The sequence below is a fragment of the Zingiber officinale genome, chromosome 4B, assembly GCF_018446385.1.
Source record: "Zingiber officinale cultivar Zhangliang chromosome 4B, Zo_v1.1, whole genome shotgun sequence".
NCBI lineage: Eukaryota > Viridiplantae > Streptophyta > Magnoliopsida > Zingiberales > Zingiberaceae > Zingiber > Zingiber officinale.
Window position 1 is genome coordinate 119,951,958 of NC_055993.1, and position 19,795 is coordinate 119,971,752.

The window sequence follows — 19,795 nt, forward strand, 5'->3', positions numbered from 1 at the left end:
TGGAAAATGATTAATTAGGTTAGGTAATATCGAGTTTGAGATGATTAATTTGATTTTACGAAAATTTTTCATCGGTCATCAGGATAAATCAAGAAGCGCACATGACGGTCAATCTAGAAGTCCAATATTTTTTGATTATGTTCTTCATTTAGAGAATTTTTTTTACAAATATATCATAATTAAAATTTAAATCATGAATATTTGAAGATAATTTAAATATTCTATCACGAGATCGTAACCTGAGACCCACGTTGATGCGGAAAGCTCGTTGGAATGCTGGGTTTCGAAATTCAAATTGCATCTCGAAGCTACGGCACGAATCTCGAAACACTTTGCTATAAGTTGACGGCGATCCCTCTCTTCTTGTCGTAGAAGGAAGGCACCGATCGTGAGAGATGGCGTCGAGCGGCCTGAAGAATTTCTATCGCCAGAAGAAGAAAGGGGGCGTCGCCAAGCGCTCCTCCAACCGGAGCTTTGCCGGAAAGTCTCCCACCGTCTCCCTCTCCCACCTCGTCGATCCAGTCCCATCACCCTTGCACGGTACTCTCTTATCTTCCCGGTGTCTTTTCCCCGTTTCTCATCGCCACTGCTCTCTCCCTCTCTCTCAACCCTAAATCGGCGACAGGTTCTGGTGCGGGGCGCGATAAGGTGCCCCTGGCCGCCGGGATCGGCGAGGAGGAGGACGAGAAGCTGCGGCAGTTCGATATGGACATGAGGTACGGCCCCTGCATCGGGCTCAGCCGGACGGATCGATGGGAGCGGGCGGCCGCCATGGGGCTGAATCCACCCGCCGAAGTGGAGACCATCCTGTTGAAATCGTCCGCCGCCGCCTCTGGATGCCTCTGGGATGGACGAGTCTAACCTTAACACGTAAGTACCCTCCAAAAAAAAAAAATCCCTTTTTGTGTGTATGGAGAAGGCACAGTCTCAGACTCTCTGGCCGTTTTGGTGTCGTCTCCTCTTGTCTTGTCTGTGCTGCTGTTGCTATGTTTCTTATCTGTAAGCGTGGTCGAATCGAAGTTTCTCCGCTTGAGAACATTGCCGATCTTGTTGTGTTGATTTCATCTCGCTATCTACAATTCTGTGTCACCATCACTCTCATCTCGATTATTTTATCCAAACCAAAAACTTGAATCTACCCTAACTGTATCTTTGATCTTGTTTGATAGATAGATTGCTTGATTTAGTTAAAGTTGATGGAATGATAGTAAGTCTGTAGTTTGCTTTCAATTTAATTATAACAAATAAAATTTGTATCAGATCGCACGAAGAAAGAATAATGATTTACACGACTGTTAAAATAATTTTTTGAAATTTATTTGTGGATCTGTTTTGATCTATTTTTCCTCATATTTTATGTAAAAATGGGTAAAAAGACTTCCTTTTTTTGAAGTCAAACTCTCAAGTGAGCCTACAAGCTTACAGCCGCAATAGCAAGGGACTGCCCTGTCTTAGTTCCAAGCTCGCAATGAGGCTTTTTAACTTTTTCTTTGCTACAACTAATCTTTCTTCATTTCTTTTTCCCATCAAGTTAAATAGAAAAAAAGTTTTCGTTTTGTGTCGAATGCGATGTAATAAGGGTTGAATCACAAGATATCTAAATTCCTATGTTTTTGGAACTAGGATCGTAGGCGTCAGACAAGCTCCAGGATTGGATTGTAGGAGATAGGTGAATATTGCGATATTTTTCTCTCTATTTTTTCTTACCCAAATAATCAATGGCACAACCAACAAATTGGAGGTGATAATTATGTTAATTTCGTAATAATATGATCGATAACTTCACATAGTTTTTTGCAAAATAATACGAACCGTAGCAACGCATGATAATGGGTCCCCCTTTTTTTTTTTCTGCGATTGATGTTTCTTCACCATCGACTCCTATTCCTTTGTTATTATTCACCGACGAGGTAAATCGAGCATTAAGTTATGGTTTTGTGTCCAATGCGAAGCATGCATTAAGGGGTTGAGTAACAAGATGTCTAAATTCTAATGTTTTTGGAGCTGATATCGTAGGAGTTAGACGAGCTACTTGGTCGGTCTCCGATCGTTTTGTGATAATTTTTTTTTTATCTCTATTTTCGCTCCTTTGTTTTTGTCAATGGCACAACTAACAAATTAGAGGTGATAATTATGTTAATCATGTTATAATACGCCTCATAACATCAAATGATCATGTTATGGCTTAAACTTGGCTCGACTCGGCAAAGTCACTCTGATTAGTTTTGAGTTCCCCATGCAAAGGAGCAGCTTGGATTTGTGTTCACAGAGTTGGTCGAGGATTTTTTACATGGATTCTATATCGACCGAGTCAAAAATATGTCACGCTGAGGCTATGTTGATTGAGTCAAAGACATGCTGCGTGGAACTCTTATAGCAACTATGACAATTAGGAGGTGTTTGATTGATGAATTTGAGAATTAAGAAATGGAATGATAATAAAAGATAGTGTTTAGATTGTGAGTTTGAGAATGATAATTTGAGAATAATTTCTAAATTTATGAGAATCAATCAAATCTATATAACTAGGTGGGTTTCATTCTCATTCTCATTCTCATTCCACCTTCCTATCAAACTCATATCCATAGTCATTCCCATTATTTAACAAAACACCTCCTTAATATAATTATAATTGTTATATATAACTATGATTATAGACGGATGAAATATAAATTGGCATAAGACTTGTCAATATAAACCCGGAGTAGGGTATAGGTCAAGGTAGAAGTTAGGATAAACTTGAGCATAGTCTAAGAGAATTTGATTAGTCAGGTCAAGTCAAATCAACTCGGTCGAGGATCACGTGTGAAAGGACATAAGTTACAAGAGAGACGCCATCAATGATAATGATGTCATACGAAAAATGTGTCAATTATGAGAGTGATTAATAACTTTGTCGTCATCAATAATGAGACGTGATAGTTGTAGTAAAGAGAGACGTGATTGTCACAAAGAAATGTTGTCACGCCCTGTGACCTAGGCGTGTGACACTGATGTTGCTCATGAATATAAATACTTGAAAACAACAAGTCTTATAAAGTGCATACCAAACCAATAATAATATAATGAAAATATTGTCTTTACAATCCAAAAGCGAAAGCGTACAAATAAAGATAACATGAACTAAAAGGATGAATCACTTGGACACGATTTCATTACCAGCCCCACAACATCTCTTGCTCCTCCTTCTCGATTTGTTCCTCGTCTTTATCTGGGGATGGGAGTAAGGGGGGTGAGTGCTTGGGAAAACACTCAGTAAGTGGGATCGATCGAACATAGCACGATAGAATATAAAACATAGCAAGACATTCAGGATTCATGATGAAAATATATTTCATGAAACGTGACAGAAATATAACTTAATCGAAAACATATATTTTTAACAAGACATTCAGAATTCATGACAGAAACATAACTTAATCGAAAACATAGCACTTAATCAAAAACATAGCACTGTTAATCATCTTGTTTTCCATGGTGTTACTGATCAGTCCCTTATATGTAATTCCTCTAAGGGGTGAGACCATATATCGGTTATTATTACCCATCGCATCAGGGTCATAACTTGTCATATCTTATCATGTTTTCAAAAATTTCCTTTACTAATCAGCCCCTATATGTAATTCATCTAAGGGGTGATGTCATATATCGATTATTATTACCCGTCGCATCATGGCCATAACTTGTCATATCTTATCATATTTTCAAAAATTCCCATAACAGTGCATCTTGGAATAAAAAGAAATGAATATGCAATATAAAATGATGAAATGTAAACATATTCCGCAGTTATACTTGAAACGAAAAGCCCACTTACCTGGTTAGAAACTTCTTCAATTTTGGACAGAAATTTTACTGGACTTGAACTTGCACTTGTTGATCGAAACTCGGGCAGAAACTTACACGAAATGTGGATGACGTTTGGACGAATTTTTGCAGCACTTGGACAGGAAGTTTTTCAAAGGATTCAAGTGTGCCTTTGGGAGACAATGCCTTGGCTATTTATAGGCCAACCATGGCTAAATGGAGGGTCATCCATTAAAAAGGCTAAGTGAAAGATCATGGCTAGATGAAGGGTCATAGCTAGATGAAAAGTCATCCATTAAAAAAGCTAGGTGAAAGGTCATGACTAGATGAAAAGTCATTCATTAAAAAGGCTAGGTGAAAGGTCATGGCTAGATAAAAAGTCATCCATTAAAAAAGCTAGGTGAAAGGTCACCATACCATTACAACTTAGCACATGAAACATAGGCATAGCTAGAACAAGTCCAAGTTACATAAAAGGATTAACACATGATTTATTATGTTATCATGATAAAATCAAAAGAAACATAGGTATAAAATTTTAGCATATGACTCACTAAGTCATCTTGTTAGAAAGCAAGAAAACATAGATATAACTAGAATAAAAATTTAAAAAACATAAAATTAACACGTTACTCATTAAATTATCATGATGAAGAGCATAGAAGAAACATATGAGTAACTAGATCCAACATCCGAAATCCTTAAGATCCAAACCTACACATGACACAAAATAATCATAAACTTGGGTTCAATTTTATAGTATTAAGATTTCTAGGAGTCGAACCTAACTTAACCTTCAAAGATATCTCCACTAGTGTCCATCATCATGTCCAAAATCGGGTCTTCACAAATGCCTATTAAGAATCTGCATGCTTTTTCTTTTCTGGTGGTAAAAGGTGAATACGCTCGCCCTTAGCGCCCCCACCAACCTGTCCCAGAGTCAACACGGAGGAGGTAAATCACAGGCGGCTACTAACCTTTAGAATAGTGACTAGCACATAAGGGAGGCATTTACCTCAACTTTGCCGAGATTCGAACCCCAGACCTTATGGTAGCAACATCTCATGCGCTAGCCACTAGACCTACTCTATATAAGAGTGTCTCCAATGTAAGGTTTGTTAAAGATTTGTGAAATTAAAAAACCTCAATAAAAAAGCTTGAATGGTGACAAAAAGGTACATGAGAGAGACATTTATCTCGGCTATACTGAGATTTAAATCCATATCTTATAATGACAGTACTTCACGCACTAACCACTAAACTATCCTTAGAGAATAACAAAAAAGCTTGAATGATTGTAAATGTGATGTTGGGAGTTTTTACTTGAAGAGCATGTTTAAAAAATTAAACATGTTGTTTTCTCATGAAAGTGGGGCAAATAATTAATGATAAAATCATATTGCATACTTGACCCTTTCAAAATAATTAAAAAATAAATTATTTTATGAAATATTTAATTATAATATTCTATTTTATAAATGATTAGTAATAATTAAAATGGTACTTTGTTCTTTTCTTTCTTTTAAAAAATAAATATATTCAATGAGTTAAAAAAATATAACTATAATTAAATTAAAATTTATAAGTTCATTAAATATTAAATCAAAATTATAAACTTAATTAAATTAAAAATCATAAGTTAATTAATTTATTAATTAAATATCATAAATAAATTAAATTAAATATCATAATTAATTAAAATATTAAATGGAAATTATATCAATATATTAAATAAAAATAATAAATAAATATATGTAATTTATAATATATGATCCATAAAAAAAAGTTATATGAAGATTTTTTGATTGTGGAATAAATTTTTATATTTATGATGTGATATTGATATGATATATTATAAATTATATTGTAAATTACAACAAAACTCATTGTAAGGTTTAACCATTAGATGTCCTAAGGCTAAGACACTAAGACCATCTCCAATGCACATCACCAAATTTGGTGCAATTTTCACACCAAAATGATGTTATTTCAACACCAAATACTATTTCAACTCCAACCCATCATCACCATATCCCACCAAAAAGGAATATTCTTTAGAATATTCTATAATTCTTATTAATTTTTTTTATATGATAATTATTATATTTAAAATTAATACTTCTTAATATTTGATATTTTAAATTTTTTAAAATTTAGTATCCAACTCATAATTTTTTAAATCCAACTCATAATTTTAAATTCTATAAATTTTTTACATCCATAATCATGAAAACTCTCCAAAAACTCATTCAATGCAAACACCACGTCAAATGTGAAAAACTCATGCATTTCTCAATTATAAAAAAACATCTAACAACTTTTGTATGGTCCCGTATTTTCTCACAAATTATTATTTTTTAATAATTTATTGTTTTTTTTAAAAAAACTAAATTTAAAAAAGCAAAAGGCTCCCTATTTAGGGAGGAGGAGCTCCCTCACTTGAGCTATGTTAGACAATAGGAGCCCGGATGCTCTAAAACAAGAAAAAGGGAATCTATGCGTTTTCTCATATTCACTTCAATATCCTTTTTTTACTTCTCTAATCACTAGAGTATTGCCTTTATTGTAAGGGCCACACTAAAAAATGTGTCTTGGCCTCCTAAACCTTTTGTTAATCCCTCTTAAAAAAATTCAGACTTTACTAGAAGCGATCTCGTGAGAAGTCGATCGATCATAAATTGATTTGTCAAAAGTTAGTTCAATCTAATCTGACATGCCTAATGTTAGCTCGTAAGAGCTGTTTCAACAACCGTTGTATTGTCTAGTCATTCCGTCTGATTGAATCAATTATAATTATGATTCAAATTATTTATAATAATATTGAAATAAAAATATTTTTTTAGGCATTGAAATAAGAAAAATTTTATATGGAACAATTAGATAACGATATTTATATTAAAAAGTTGAAGTAAATAAAATTTTATAAACAGGGAGTAGAAATAATTTTTTTTTACATGAAAATTGTAAGTAAAGTTGAAATTATGATTGAGAATTTTTCACCCATATAAAAGTATTTTTAGGGTTTAAAAATATATTAAAATCATTTTGACTTTATAGATATATATAACCGAACATTAACGCCATTACGAAATAAGCAATCCTGTCCGTCAAATTTAGGGTTTCGAATGAACCATGTAACACACTGTTTGCTGGGATGCCCTAGGCCTTTCTACTATATATATGTGTAATCGGCGATCGCGCATCTGTTGCAGTCTCGCAGCCGTCGCAGAGCAGGATTTTCTAGGTTTCTTGCGATTTTCCCTTCACCTCGATGAGTGCCTGTTTATTTTAAGTCTTTCAAGGGAATGGTTCTTCTTTATTCTCCTTTAGTTGCTGCGTTAGATCGTAAAATCTGCTATATGTTATGTAGAATTTTGATTTGGTTATATGGCGCATGTTTTGTTTCTGTTTTGGGCGTTAAAAATTCCTTTTATCATCGAATTTACACCCAAGGTGCAATTTTTAATTTCTTTTTGACTATTTGAGATCTTCGTTGGGATTTCGGTGTTTGTCTATTATGAAAGCATATTATTTGCAATTATCTTTTAAATTTGTGTATACAATCTGTTGATCCAGTTCTGTGTCGGTTTCAGGAGGTAAGCCATGGTGAAGCATAACAACGTTGTTCCCAATAGCCATTTTAGGAAGCACTGGCAAAACTACGTGAGGACATGGTTTGATCAGCCAGCGCGGAAGACTAGGCGCCGGCTTGGTGAGCCACTCTTCTTGTACTCAGTTTTATGTTCTTTGTAAAATCATTTACAAGAAGATATTTAGATTTTACCTACAACATACATTCATTCTTTCATTTAGGATCTAAAATAACTCTTCATTGCAGCTCGGCAGAAGAAGGCTGCGAAGATCTTCCCTCGTCCAACTGCCGGTCCCCTTCGGCCTGTTGTACAATGTCCCACACTTAAATATAATATGAAATCTAGAGCTGGGAGAGGCTTTACTTTGGAGGAACTGAAGGTGCATGCTCATAATTTTTTTTCAAAATATAGTGCTTTTTTACCTCCAGATGTTTTCAAGAATACAAAGCTCAATAAATTCACTGCCAGATTTTTTTTTAAAGCTTTGAACTCTAGTTGTTTCTTAGATCAACTCAGTTGTATTTTGGCATGTAGAATAAGTACATTCTTCAGCTAATGAATACACTTTAGTCAAATAGAGGTTATTGGACATGCTACGGTATGCTTAAATGATTTATTTTATGCTTCTAGAACTTATTCATATGTGTATTTTATTTTTTAAATGCTTCTATGATTGTATTTGGTAGAGCAATCATCAAATCAATATGATTGAGCATTCATCCAGATACTATACTCTTGAGAGCATCAAATCAATATGACATGTTAAGTTCATTAATCGTTTTGAAATTTGTCCTGTTATCACTTGAACTGAGTTGTCTATGCATTTGTCTACTGTAAAGTTTATATTCTACTGATTTTTGCATGAAAGTTCATCTTAAGACATTGACATTTCTTGAACATTTTCTCCTAAGCTTTTGTTTCTTTGAAAAAACATCACTTTTACTCATACTTTCCATCTAAACCACGCCTTAAATCCACTGCTTGTATGACTGCTGCCTAGTCAATTTTGCAAGAACTTGGGCATTCCTTTTGATTCTGGCCGGATTCAAATTGAGGTCCCTTTGCAAAGTTTAAATAGAAACCTGTATTCTTCTCTTTTACATCCAAAATATATGTCTAGTTACATTAATATTCTAAAGCCTAACAGTGTAAACATTTGCTGTGCATTTTTTTCTTGTTATACAATGTCTTTTTTGACCTCACAGTGCATCCATATGAGATATTATTCTTTAATTCTTTCAAGTCACTAAATTGTTCCCTTCAATAATTTTGTGATTCGGCATAGAAGGTTGTCTAGATTGCTATAACAAGCACTTGTTAGCATCAGAATGGGTTGTATATTTAAATGTATGAAGTGTGCTTTATTGCAATAGAAAATAGAAGAAAGTTAATCGAGAACAATATGCTAAACCCTTTTTCCTGCTGCTGAGTTCTGCAATCATTTTTGAAGAAATATAAATGATTGCATGTGTATCTGTATTTTGACCTTCTTGCGATGTCTTGGAGGTCTCATCAGTCAGATACGTTGCTAAGTGTTTTCAGAACCTGCATATCAGCATGGTTTGCTAACTGTTGACACTACATTCAATATATATTAATGTTTGTGATCGATACCACAATATGCCCACATGATTGTACAATTCTATCTATTCTATTGTTTCAGGCTGCTGGAATTTCTAAGAAACTTGCCCCAACAATTGGCATTGCTGTGGATCATCGCCGTAAAAACAGATCCCTTGAAGGCCTTCAAGCTAATGTCCAAAGGTTGAAGACTTACAAAGCCAAGCTCGTTATCTTCCCCAGGCGCGCCCACAAATTTAAGGTAAGTTTCAACTTTATTTCTTTCCCCCAACTTGTTGCTCGCTTAACTTTCTTTGACATTTGTTGGCATTGTTTCTCGTAGAATGGAGACTCCACCGCTGAGGAACTTGCAACTGCAACTCAAGTGCAAGGCCCAGTCCTGCCCATAGTTCGCAACAAGCCTCGGTCAGTTGAGCTTGTGAAGGTCACTGACGAAATGAAATCATTTGCTGCTTATGCTAAGCTTCGAGTTGAGCGGATGAACCAGCGCCAGGTTGGAGCTCGGCTGAAGAAGGCCGCCGAGGCAGAGAAGGAAGAAAAGAAATAAGATCCCTATCATGGTTTTTGAAGTGTCATTTCATGTGTTTGTTTCTGAATGGATTGTTTGTTCTCTATTTAGAAGCTGACTGTTAAATTTCATGTGATTGTTTTTGTTGCACACCTTGAAGACCATTATTATTATGTTAGAAAAGTTCTAATTTTAAGCTTTCTTAATTTAAAATTAATTATATATTTTTTTGTTCTGTGCTGGTTGGTTTTTAGTTAGAGATTAGAAATTACGTATTAATTATTTTATGATGAGAGTTTAAAAGATTTTGAAGTATGCTTCAAAGCATCATTCTCTATGATATAAAAAGACGAGCAAAGCGATTTTTTTTCATACACAAATATGGATGATTGATCTATATGTGGATTTGTTTTTATTATAATTTTATACTTTTATGCATTTTCGTGGTAAATGTAAGTTTGGTGTTTAACCTAATAATTTAAGCAACACATGTATTCAATTGATTAATCTTCGAGAAACTATATTTATCAATAAAAACTTTTATTGATTTTTTTAAAAAATTAACCAAAAAAATATATGAAATAAATAATAAAAAAATATATTTAAGTAACACATGTATTCAATTGGTTATTTTACTTTGATTAATATATTAAATAAATAAAAAATTCAATGAACCAAGTTTTATCAATAATTAACTAAATAAATTAAAAATATAAAATTTTTAAATAATCAAAAATAAGTTTACATTCAAAATTTGATAACATCTTAATGAATCAACATTCAACATCCTTAAATCAATGTCAAGTGATTTTTAGGGTTGACTTAGTTGATAACTATATGGAATAATGACTGCAATGGTCAGAGGTCAAACTCAATCAAGGGGTTTCATCATTTATGTGGACATCCTCCGGCCATGTATTGCCAATTTGGGCTTTTATTAAATTCCCTCTCAATAGTGTAGGACAATCGTGAGTGGTCAATTTGGGCTTTTGTTAAATTCCCTCTCAATAGTGTAGGACAATCGTGACGGGGCCGCTAATGTAGTGGTACCATACTTTTTTTAAATCAATCTCAAGCTTATGAAAAAATTAAATCAAACTTGAATAATCATTTAATTAAGTCAAACTTGAATAATCATTTAAATGATGAATCTAAATATATCTGATTGGACTCATTTCTTATGAATTTATGAGATTGCAAGGAGTCTAATGATTCCCTCCATTACATATTTTAGCTTCTCCAGAGGTGATAAAATATTATTAGAATAATAGGTTAAAAAATTCCAACGTCAACCTAATATGATTCATATCAGGTAAAATCAACAACATGTTGCATGTTGTAAACTTTGAATGTCATATTTTTTATTCAGTTTGAATCATGAAACACACATTATCTCAAATTGAAACTCATTCAAAAGTCTTCAAATTAATATATTGTGCATCTTGTGGATCAAACTAATGTTATGATATCTTAAAGTTAAACTTGTAGTTGTAACAATTATGATTTCGTAGCTATTATGTGTATGCTGTATAAATTTTGAGAGAATATAACTTTTGACTAGGTAGATTCACGAGACACACAATATATCAAATCGAAAATATTTAAATGAATTTCGATTTGATATATTGTATGTTTCATAATTTAACATGAATCAAATGTTATGACTTTTCAAAGTTTACAACATGTGTGTTGCTGATCTTCTGATCCTCTAAGATCAACAATATATATGTAAATTTTAAAATGTCATAACTTCTAATTCGGGTTGAACTACGAGACACATAATATATCAAATCAAAAATCTATTAACAAACTTCGATTTGATATATTGTTTGTTTTATGATTCAATCCATATAAAAAATTATGACATCTCAAAATTTTAACATGTTGTTGCTAATCTTTAGAAGACCAACAACACATTGTTGTTGGTTATTTGAAGATCAATTACACTTTGTTGTTAGTCTTCTAAAGATCAATTTCATTGTAGCAGCTAAGAAATCGTAGCTGCTATAATTACAAATTATAATTTTGAGATGTCATAGCTTTTGATTTAGGTTGAATAATGAGACGCATAATATATCAAATTGAAGATATCTAAACGAGCTTTGAGTTGATAAATTTTTTATTTTTAGAATGTCCTAGGTTCATCAACCGGCTTCGTTCCAAAAGTGACTAATGGACCTAAAGAATTCAGAATAGTATAAAATCAAGATTTATGTATTCATCTAGTTCTGTTAACTATAGTTATATCGTTAACCATAGATGTAAAATACCATATTGAGAACAATTTTACTTTTAAAACCAACAACATAAATTCATTCTTTAATATGTCACACTCAATATTATTTTATAGAAAAAAGTCGATAAAATCTCATCAATAATTTCATTACCAATATATATTAAAATAATAATATTTTTAAATACAAGTACAAGATCATTTTATAACATACCAAATAATAATTTTCAACAAATAAAGAGTAACTACAATATTTCAACAAGAATAATAATTTAATAAAAAAATTTATCATACTAGCGTCAATTTACAACTGTTATATCATACAATAGCAACAAAGGTTTACAATAACAACACACGTTACAACAACACACAAGAATAACACAATAATTTTTAAAAAACAACAATTAGCTACATACATCAATAAAAATTATGTAGAAAACAATAACAATAAATTATTATTAATGTTTATCTTTAAGATCCACAACAAATTGCGATTTTATTGACTAAAAATAGTAAAATTCTCCATATCATCCAAAAAAAATAAATAAAAAAATCAAATTCTCTAGTGTTTTCAAGTACTCTAGATGATTTTATCTAGTAAGATAGGTCAAGTAGTCGTCCTTGGTATGACTCATGCTTCGGACCAATTTATTATGCTTAGTCTTTTGTAAGAAGAGATAAATATTTTAAAAATAATAATTAAAGAGGTTCATGTTAATTAAGAAGAAAAACAAATAGAGCAGAATTAATGCTATTATAATTATAAGAATAAATACTCTCTTAGTATTATTATTATTGTTCAAAACTAGTACAAGATTATAACCATTCATAACATAATTTATTCCATGATCATGTCATTCTTTTTTTACATTGGTTTCAAAAGGTAAAACATTTGAATAACAACATTAAAATATAAGGATAAAAAAATCTAGAGTTAAATAATTGACATATTGTTAGTGAGGCTTTTGCATATTGCATATGTTAAGAAATTTAATTCAGTCCAAGTAATTAGTTAGAAAGTAAAGTTCTGATTATAAAATATTTAATCAAAGTGACAATAAAATGTCCTATAAACCAATTTTCATATGACGGTCAAATTAAAACTATAAACTATAGTCTAGGAACAAATCAGTTAATTATAAGAGGCCATCTACAATTCCCTTGAATTATAAAATAAATAATGAAAATTATCTGTAATAAAATTTAAGATTCAATTAGATAAGAACATCGAAATATTGATTTGATCAATTCCAAAATAGGTATGGGGGTGAGGGAGGACGGATCCTCTGATGTACAAATTCAAATTTGCAGATCAGAGGATGACCTATTTTTTTAGACCCTTGATTTGAATGGACCCTACCTATTTAAAGGTAGAATCTATCTAAATCAAGAGTCCTCATATAATGGATCATCCCCTGATCCACAATTTATGGACCAATGGATCCCTACTAGGGTAATATGCAAAACTAACTACCTTATTTGATAAATTATCGTATAATTAATATTATACTAAATTATTCTCTTTAAAACTTATTTCTTTCTCCATCTTTATTTCCAATGTTCACGCTTCTCTGCAAATTGTAAGCATCTTTTTTATTTTTTTTTAACTCATCGTCCATGTTTTAAAAAAAATAATTATCAACTAAATATTTTTTATTAAATAAATTTAGTTGATAATTTAAAAATCGATCAATAAAAAATTTAAAAATAACTGTTAAAAGGTATATTAACTCAATTTAATTAGTATTTTCTTATAATTTATTAGCCAAATTTAATTTAATTTAGTTAATTATAAATATTTATTTACTAAATATATTATTATTTAAATAAAGTTATGTTGGAAAATTTAAAGAAAAAATAAGTTTTAATCAATAAATATATTACAAAAATATAATTTTATTTATATCAGTTTTTTTATTATTATTTTTATTTTCGTTAATATTTTTTCTTTAATTTTATTTATAAAGATTTTTTTTCCTTGGAGCAACGCAGCCTTCGTTCCACATTCATCCTCCGTCCGGAGCCTTCTTCTTCCTCCCTTCACCAAAGAAAACAGTAAGGGTGCGTTTGGTTCAAGTTATCAAGTATAACTTTGGTTATGTGATTACCAAGTAATCACATAACCAAGGTTATAGGGAATAAAACATAACCTAATGTTGTTTGGTTCAGTCATAAGTAATGTAATAAAAACTTGTTTGTTTGGAGGTTTTAATATATAACCTACTTGCACATTTACTGTATTACCCCTGGTTCAATCTTAAATATTTTTCTAACTAAATTAATGTACTATTTAGTTAAATTATTATAATATAAAATATAAAATCAAATTATTTTAATTTATTTGATTTTAAAATAAAATGTCCTTTTTAATAAAAACTACTAGAAAAATTATGTTTATTTATATTTAAGCCTTTTCTTATATGAATATTATGAATGATAGTAGTTAAGAATCAAGTGTCATCTTGCTTTTTTCATATCCAAAACTCTTTAAATTGCTTCTTAATATAGAGATCAGCAAACCTGAAGTTGTGCTAAAAAAATCCTCACTATTGATTTCTGAAAAACGAAACAAGCACAAACTGCTACACTTAGTGGTTCATCACTAATAAATCAGAAGCAAAATCATTATTTTCATTTGAAAAGGCATAGTAGAGACAGTAGACAAGAAAATTGATGAGCTCAAGTGCTTGGCTCTACTTTAGTCCAAGTAGAGAGAAATTGATCAATGTACAGAATGCCACACAAATTAAATAGCAGGTACGTATAATGGCATTTGGAGAGAATTCTAATGAGATTAGCATATAAGAAAAGCACAAACATAACGAAACCTATGTATGGATATAAATTACACAACAGAGATTATTATGTACGTTAACGTAAGGGGAACAAATGGAAGAATTAATTTTAAATACAAAATACTTTCTGCTTGTATTGTTATCATCTTTACAACCTAACTCCCCAGAAAAAAAACCACTAGGTTGAGCTAACATGTGATCAATCTTTGAGCTCTTGGTGAGCCTTATAGTCTCAATAGCAGATGAAGCTACCACTGGAAGGAAGGGAAACTGCAAAAGGCCATCACAACGATCTTTATAACCACCAATTATTGCAGATGGAAGCATGGGAGGAAATTGCACCAAACTGTCAGCGCAACAATTTCCTCTCCAAGAACAAGAATCTTTGTGGCCAGCATCAAGTTGTTCAGCAAATGTTTCCACGGCCTGGTCAACTAGTACAAAGAAAATATATATGAAGTTGAAAGGATCATGCAGTATACAAGAGAGTTTAGATGTAGGCTCAACGTGGAAAACTGATAGAAACTACCATTCTTCTGTGCAATAAAAGCAAAAGTTTAAGACATCAAGACAAGTCAAAACAAAAATGCTAATATCAGACACTATTTTGTTACATGCTCAAATCCAGTGTAAATCATTCTATAATAAACCAAACCAAATGAAAATAAGTGGAAATCAGACATTATTAAAAAACCAAATTATCAATGTAAAAGAATATTTAGAACGATAAAAGAGATAGTAGTCAATATGAATAGATATTATGAAATTTTAATAAATTTTTTTTCTGAAAATTACCTTTTGTAGAAGTCCAAGATGCATTAAAGCATTTTAGGATAGAAAAATACAATTGTCTAATGTTACAAAATGAAAATGGAAAAGTTCAATCACATCTTGAAATTGAACAAAGAATTAAAGCATTGATAGACACAGTGTATAAAAATATAAGATTCAATCCAAAACAAACACAAACATATTGTATTGACAAAGATCTATTAGGCATAGATCACAAAACTTAATGGGATGAGCAAGTAAATTAATAGAGATTTGAATGAGGAAGGATATTCCTAGATGTATGAAAGCTGAAAAAACAAAAAAAAAATAGTAACAAAGGGAATATAAAGGTTGAAGAATATTGGGATAATGTAGTGCTCTCCTAGGAGATGGTTTGTGCAGCTATGCAAAGATGAATGTAGTGCTCTGCTAGACATTTGAATGAAACACTATGATCATGCATCCAGTGTAAGCAAACAGTTAATAAACAAGCAAATGGAAAAATATCTTATTTTTCGTAATGAATTCCAAATCTAGAAACATAATCGCTATACTTTTCCTCACTTACAATCTGACTCGTGATGTATTTGAACAATGAAACCAGATCCTAGGGAGAAATGAAATTTTGTTATCTGTGAGAATCTTAATTCCAGTTTTTCAGAATATATTATGCAGTGTAAAATGCAAGTTATTTCCTTTACCAACACTAAGATTTATTGTATGGAAAGGAAAAAAGATGCATAGAAACCCTAAAAGGATCGGCAGCAAACATAAAAGGGAAACTGAAATTTTTTTATCTCTTTACAAATACCTTTTTTTACCCGAAAACAAGATCCTCTTGAAGTTGGACTCCAACCGAGGTGAAGAAACTTGCTGTCGCCGCCGATTTGAAGAAGACTTGCAGGAGAAGTTTGTCGCCGTCGATGAAGAAGGCGAAGCGGGAGAAATCTGTGGTTGCTGCCAGTTCGAAGAAGACGAAGAGGAGAAGTCTGTCGCCGTTGGTTCGAAGAAGACGAAGAGGGAGAAGCCTCTATGTCGTCGCCGCCGCCGCAGGTTCAAGGAAATCTGTCGCCGACTGCTTGAGGGTTTGCAAAAGAAAGAGGGAAGAAAAGTGTCGTAGAGAGGTAAAGAACGAAGCGAAACGAAAGGTTATATTTGAGAAAAAAATTTACTTAACCCCGGAATCGTCCAAAACCTTACGATTTGGAGGTTTTCTGATTCCGGGATATAACCTCATTTTGCTGACGTGGCAGGAATCAAATATAACTTTGGAATCCCTCATGACCCTGAACCAAACACGGTTAAATAACATAACCTTGGTTGGATAACCAAGGTCATGGAGAATAACCCTGAACCAAACATGCCCTAAGTGCTACTCTTTTCTCCTGTTCTTACCATTTTTAATATGATCCACTAAACTTGGAACAAATTTCACTTTATTTATTATTTCATATAGATCTGTTACATCAATGATCTTCCTAGTAGGACGATACATGTAGATACATAGACATCAGATGTATGATAAGATAAATCTCATGTCGTCAGTTCTTAAGAATCAACTCTATCCATTATGCTATAGATACTGTACGTCCACTGTATATGCTAAAAATTGAAATCCTTGACGGCCTTCCTTCTCTGCATAATGTGTGGCTGGAAGGAAATCCAATATGTTGCTCTCAGTGGTTCAATGCACATGTTTTCAAAATCTTCTCTAATCTGGAAAGAGTAAGTTGTGATTTTTTTTTCTTTACTCTTCATTCTTTGTATTCCAGAAATAATTGACCTTATGGATTGATATCATTTTAATTTTCTTTTATTTTATTTACAAAACAATGCACATTCAAATTAATAATTAAGGTAAACTGTGAAAAAAATGAGAAACTTCTTTAGTTATGTACTGATTAAGTTAACAATGAATTCAAGGTTCATGAATAGTGGCTAGCGCATGAATAGTAATTAGCTCATGAAGTGTTGTCATTATGAGGTATGAGATTCGAATCTCGATAAAGTCGAGATAAATGTCTCCCTTATGTGTTAGTCATTATTCTAAAGGTTAGTAGTCGTCCGTGATTTACCTCCTCCATGTCAACTCTGGGACAAATTGATGAAGACGCAGGGGACGAACGTATTCGACTTTTTTACCATGATGAATATTTGCCTGGATGAGTAAACTTTGCATAAATGTTTACTTAACTTTTTCTTTTTCTCTAATTTTATATTATTCTATGCTGATAGGATGAGTTAAGGGAGGTGATTTTGCTTGCGCTTGATAACAAACAAGATCTTCTAAATGCCATTAATGCTGTTGAAATAACTGATAAACTTGGTCTTCATTCTCTCCGTCAACATCATTGGTAATGTAAAAATTTTAAAAACCAAGGAAATAACTAGTCTTATTATTAGAATCTAAAATTGATATTTAGAAATATAAAATATAAAATCTTATATAATTAAATTAAAAAAATCCTAAACTCTAAATATAAAAAGAAAAAAATGATCAAATTACCTTAATGACTATATATATAATCTAACATACCCTCAAACTCACGATGCTACACCTAGAAGTATTGAGAGTTTGTCAAATAAGAAATGAAAATGGGAAGTGAAATGTGTTGGATCGAGAATTCGCTAGAAGGGGGTGAATAGCGATTAAAAAACTTCGACGTATAAAGTAGGCAGTGGAAAAACAAAAACACAATGCTAACAAGATCGTTTTACTTGATTCAGAGCCTTTGTCGACTCCTACTCCAAGACTCGCACTCGTTGAGTGCTTTCGTTGGACAATTACTAATAATTCGAAATGTTTTTACAAATGCAGTACAGGAATTTTAGTAAAGGAAAAGAAACCGACAATAAGAGAATAATAAGAAAACAAAACTTGTCGGAGAGCCTTCGCAGCGTCGCAGAAGCACAAAAGCGTAGATCGTGAGTTGTTGAGTTGCTTCAGCCTTCACCCTCCTTATATAGGAGGTTCGGGGCACCCGGATCCCTTTAGGGTGCCCTGAATGTGACATAGCCAAGTCAACCAGGGTGATCCACGTGGCAATGCGACGTTGTGGATAAAAATTGCCTCCGGGCACCCAAACCCTTGTTTTCCAGCAATCTCCTTCCTGCAAGAAAATGTTAATTCAAGGTAATGTAAATTATATATCCTACAGAACAGAGTGTGTAGCACAATTTATAATAAAACAGAATAGTAATTAGATTCCGTCTCCTCGAGACCGGAATCTAGTCACGATCTCGACTTAGATATTCGAAATGGATCTAAGTCGGATCGACGCCTAATGTTCTGAGTTGGTTGATCCAAAGATTATGTCATCTACATAGATTTGGGCTATAAAGATATCCTCTTTTACTGATTTGACAAATAGGGTTGGGTCGATTTGACTTTGGTTGAACCCTTTGGATATTAGGTAAGAGGTCAACCTTTCATACCACGCCCTAGGTGTTTGTTTAAGTCTGTATAAGACTTTCTTTAGCTTAAAGATATAGTCAGGATGATCTAAATTTTCAAACTCAGGTGGTTGTCTTACATAGACTTCTTCTTTTATTAGTCCATTTAGAAAGGCAGATTCGACATCCATTTGATATAGTTTAAACCCTTTATGGGCTACATAGTTAAGTAACATTCTAATGGACTTTAGTCTAGCTACTGGGCATAAGTTTCATCGTAGTCTAGTCCCTCTACTTGACTGAATCCTTTAGCCATTAGCCTAGCTTTGTTTCTAGTAATTTCCCCAGTTTCGCTTAATTTATTTCTGAACACCCATTTTGTTTCTACCTTTTTATTTTTAGGTGGTGGTACTAAGTCCCAGATTTGGTTTCTCTCAGATTAGGCTAGTTCCTCTTGCATAGCTATGATCCAGTCTGGGTTAAGTAAGGATTCATCTATAGTTTTGGGTTCAATTTTTGAAATTAGAGATATTTGACTTAGGTTTTTAAAGGATGACCTAGTCTGAACCCTTGGGTCTGGATCACCAATTATTTGGTCAATTGGATGATTTGGTTTGACTCTTATGGTCTTAAAAGGTTGATTTACTTGAAGTTAATCTTCCTCTTCGTGATTTAAACATTCATTGGATCCCTCTTGATTATTGTTAGCTTAGACAAAATCAATTGACTGAATTTGGGTTTGTTCTAGGTTTTTGTTGGACTCCTCAAATTTTACATTTGAGGTTTCTTCAATTCTTAGTGTAACCTTATTATATATTCTGTAACCCCTACTGTTCAGTAAGTATCCTACAAAATTTTCATTTTTTATTTTAGAAGTGAATTTTCCTAAGTGTTTTCTTGTGTTTAGTATGTAAGTTGGGCACCCAAATATTTTAAAGTATTTGATATTGGGTTATTTATTATAATATATTTCAAAGAAGGTTTTATTATGAGTTTTATTCAGTGTGGTTCTATTTTGCACATAACATGTTGTATTAACAGCTTCTGCCCAAAAGTATCCAGGTAAGTTATATTCATTTAACATTGTCCTAGAGACTTCAAGTAAAGTTCTGTT

General features: G+C 32.3%; 2 protein-coding genes across 3 annotated transcripts; both read left to right on the forward strand.

Annotated features, from left to right (window-relative positions):
• The first annotated feature begins 342 nt into the window (after positions 1–342).
• On the forward strand, positions 343–1,019 carry LOC121977890. Its single transcript, XM_042530296.1, has 2 exons — positions 343–540; positions 626–1,019. The coding sequence occupies exons 1-2, from the start codon at positions 396–398 to the stop codon at positions 859–861; spliced, it is 381 nt and encodes a 126-aa protein (XP_042386230.1). The 5' UTR covers positions 343–395; the 3' UTR covers positions 862–1,019.
• Positions 1,020–6,905: 5,886 nt separating this feature from the next.
• Positions 6,906–9,702, forward strand: LOC121976271 (60S ribosomal protein L13-1-like). Of its 2 annotated transcripts, none has more exons than XM_042528367.1 (5): positions 6,906–7,051; positions 7,401–7,519; positions 7,646–7,779; positions 9,064–9,222; positions 9,304–9,702. In XM_042528367.1, the coding sequence occupies exons 2-5, from the start codon at positions 7,411–7,413 to the stop codon at positions 9,526–9,528; spliced, it is 627 nt and encodes a 208-aa protein (XP_042384301.1). In that variant the 5' UTR covers positions 6,906–7,051; positions 7,401–7,410; the 3' UTR covers positions 9,529–9,702. The 2 variants fall into 2 exon arrangements, with proteins under 2 accessions (XP_042384301.1, XP_042384302.1); XM_042528368.1 differs by lacking the exon at positions 6,906–7,051 and adding an exon at positions 7,086–7,109.
• Positions 9,703–19,795: the final 10,093 nt, after the last annotated feature.